Source organism: Euphorbia lathyris, chromosome 7 (assembly GCF_963576675.1).
Source record: "Euphorbia lathyris chromosome 7, ddEupLath1.1, whole genome shotgun sequence".
NCBI lineage: Eukaryota > Viridiplantae > Streptophyta > Magnoliopsida > Malpighiales > Euphorbiaceae > Euphorbia > Euphorbia lathyris.
Genome location: NC_088916.1, coordinates 12,471,380 through 12,475,182, shown reverse-complemented (window position 1 = coordinate 12,475,182; position 3,803 = coordinate 12,471,380). Strand labels below are relative to the sequence as shown.

At 33.8% G+C, this 3,803-nt stretch overlaps 1 protein-coding gene across 1 annotated transcript; it reads left to right on the top strand.

Moving 5' to 3' along the window:
* Window positions 1-217: 217 nt before the first annotated feature.
* Window positions 218-2,114, top strand: LOC136236009 (phenylalanine N-monooxygenase CYP79D16-like). Its single transcript, XM_066026133.1, has 2 exons — window positions 218-1,150; window positions 1,482-2,114. Exons 1-2 carry the CDS (start codon window positions 218-220, stop codon window positions 2,112-2,114), a joined length of 1,566 nt encoding a protein of 521 aa, XP_065882205.1.
* Window positions 2,115-3,803: the final 1,689 nt, after the last annotated feature.

The following is a 3,803-nucleotide window of genomic DNA, read 5'->3' as shown; positions in this document are numbered from 1 at the left end:
ATACAGAAAAAGAAAACGTTGTAGTTATGTTTTATGCTGGCTTAGAATAAATTTTTTAATCAAGAGTTGTTAAAATATTTGATCACACACGATTCATTAATGAAATAATTTTATCCACTGGTTGTTCAAATTAAAAATGTAAAACGTGAAGCATTATTTGATCTTATAAATTGAAGATGGACTTGCATTTGTTATTATAAGCTTGAAGAAGAGAGGCATGGAGAATATATTATTCATCTTCTTATCATTTTTTATTATTCTTTTCTTTCTGAAATTCCTCAAGTTCCGAGATAGAAAATCCACCAAACTTCCATTACCTCCGGGTCCAAAACCATGGCCTATTCTTGGCTGCTTGCCTACAATGCTTATAAACAAACCCGTCTTTCGATGGATTCACAATCTTATGAACGAATTAGACACCGAAATCGCTTGTATTCGTCTAGGAAATGTTCATGTGATACCTGTTACTTGTCCAAACATCAGCTGCCAATTCTTGAAAGAACAAGATTCTGTTTTTGCTACCAGACCATTAATGATGTCCACCCAAATAGCGTCCAGCGGGTACTTGACAACAGTACTAGTTCCCGTTGGAGATCAGTGGATGAAAATGAAGAGAGTTCTTGTATCGGAAATGCTTTCTCCGTCGAAACAAAAGTTATTCTACACGAAAAGGCTCGAAGAAGCTAATCATCTTGTTCGTTATGTGTACGACCAATGCTTGAAATGTGACGATGGTTGTGGCTTGGTAAATGTCCGATTTGTGTCGCGACATTATTGTGCGAATTTGATTCGGAATATATTGTTCAATAGGAGATCTTTTCGGGAAGGAAAGAATAATGGAGGGCCTAGTTTTGAGGACGAAGAACATGTCAAGGCGATTTTTACTATGCTTGCTTATATATATGGATTTTCGGTTTCGGATTATTTGCCTTGCTTGCAAAGACTTGACTTGGATTGCCATGGGAAAATTATGAAGGAAGCTAATAGGATTTTGAGGAAGTATCAAAATCCTATAATTGAAGAAAGGTTTAAAAAATGGAGTAATGGGAATAACAAAGAAGTAGAGGACTTGCTTGATATGTTTATTACACTAAAAGATGCTAATGGCTACCCTTTGCTATCAAAGGAAGAAATCCAAGCACAAATAACTGTAAGTCTTTCTCTTTTTAATTCGTTCTTTCCAATGGCGAAGCCAGAAACAAATACTTGAGCGGTCAATGGTCGAAAATATGTTAAAAATAAATAAAAAAAATCAATTTGGTATCATCCACGGATAATTCTGTCGCGAATTGCGTGTATGATGCTAATTGCATGACGAACATTATACATTTAGTGATGAAAATTTTAGTCATAAAGCTAATTTTTTTTATTATCTCTCCCTAAGGTGTCCGAGGGTCGAGGACCCCTCCATGAGCCGTCCCTCCGGCCGTAGAAGAGTTTGACATACAATGTACTAACAAAAATGATGTTTTGAATTTTAGGAAATAATGATAGAAGTAGTCGATAATCCTTCAAATGTCGTAGAATGGGCACTAGCTGAAATGATAAACCAACCCGAGATTTTATCAAAAGCTGTAGAAGAATTAGATAGAGTTGTTGGAAAAGAAAGACTAGTTGAAGAATCTGATTTCTCACAATTAAATTATATCAAGGCATGCGCAAGAGAAGCCCTTCGTCTCCATCCAATGGCTCCATTCAATGTTCCTCATGTTGCCGTGGCCGATACAACTGTTTGTAACTACTTCATCCCCAAAGGTAGCCACGTTCTTCTCAGTCGTATGGGCCTCGGGCGGAACTCTAAAGTTTGGGATGAACCGGAAAAGTTCAAGCCTGAGCGACATTTGAAGAATGAGAGATGTAGTCAAGTTACGTTATCGGAGCCTAATTTACGATTTATCTCCTTTAGCACTGGAAAACGTAGTTGTCCAGGAATAGAAATGGGAACGTTAATGACTATGATGTTGTTTGCTAGGCTTTTACAAGGGTTCCGTTGGAACCCACCTTCTAATCAAACAAGCATTGATCTCACCGAGTCTACTAATAGTCTTGCACTTGCCAACCCTTTGGTTGCGGTAGCATTTCCTCGTTTACCACCACATCTTTGCCCTGCTTGACCATGAGAAATTCTATGTACTCCTCATGTATGTGTTCCTTTAATTAGTTATAGAAGAGTAGTAATATTTTTTATTATACTCCGGGTGCATTTTAGAATTTCTAGCTTGACCATAGGCTACGATACATTAGCATGGAAGAACCATATCCATACCAATTGTTAATATATATATATATATATATATATATATATATATATATATATATATATATATATATATATATATATATATATATATATATATAGGGGAAGGAACACATGAAAATATATGAAAAACATGAAAACATATGAAAAACATATATTTATGTGAAAACACTCATTAATGGTATAAGTGTAAATATATCTATTGGCATTACATATACATAGGTTTTTATTTTCAACATAAATTGATCTCTTTGTTCTCTTTGTTTCATGATTTCTTCTTCGTTGTTCTGATCTCCTTCTTTGTTTCTCCGATCGATTATCACTCATATTTCTGATTTCCTTCTCGGTTCTATTTCTGTTCAAAGATGAACGTTAGGACGGTCGACATCGAGCAAGATATTCTCTATAGATACTTCAGATCAATATCTACTTCCGTATGACATCGAACAAGATTCTGCATTATTAAATATTGAATCGAGTAATTATCTTCCAAATTTTGTTATAAATAAATGTTATTTATCTTATAAAGTATAGTAGCATCATATGTTCTATATGTTATGCCACTTGTAAATTGTTATTGAGAACTATCATGTATGTTAAGTTCAAAAATCTAATTCATATTCTGAATAAGTATAATTTATATTCTAAAATATTACGACATGATAAATCTTATGTTCTAAAATGTTATACTGTATATTCTGAAATGTTTTATAATATGTTCTAAAATGTTATGTTATATATTCTAGGATGCTTAGAACAAATATTACGACATGATAAACCTTATGTTCTAAAATGATATACTTTATGTTCTGAAATGTTCTATACTATGTTCTAAAATGTTGTGTTCTATGTCATATGAATTGTTTAGACAAATATTATAACGTGATACGTCTTATGTTCTAAAATGGTATATTGTATGTTCTAAAATGTTCTATAATATGTTTTAGAATGTTATGTTGTATGTTTTAGAACGTTTATAACAAATAGTTATGACATGATAAGCATTATATTCTAAAATGGTGTAACGTATGTTCTGAAATGTTCTATAATATGTTCTAAAATGTCATGTTGTATGTTCGATCATGTTCTATCATGTATCCTATTGCTTGCTTCTATAGAAAGGGATTCATGGCTTGTTTCGTGAATTTTGTACTGGGTGGCTTGGGATGTGGCTAATGGGCGTCCTATTAAGTTCTGGACTGAGAAATGGTTGGACAATTCTTCATCTTCCTTCCAATAGGCATTTGTAGAACTCTATTGCGAACCATGTTAATGCGGAGGGGAATTGGAATTGGTTGTGTTTGGAACATATTTAAGTATTGATTGGTTACTTCGGATCCGTAGAATTAAAATTAGTCAGGACCCTATTGTTGGAGATAATCGATGTTGGGGGCTCACGAATAATGGAAGATTTAGCTGTAAATCTGCTTATTTTCTTGTTAGTGATTTGTGTAATAATCTTGTGAGTCGCAAAGTGGAAGAAGCTTTGGAGTGTTTGGGTTCCTTAAAGGATACGTAGTTTTGCGTGGTTATGCTACATGGTAAC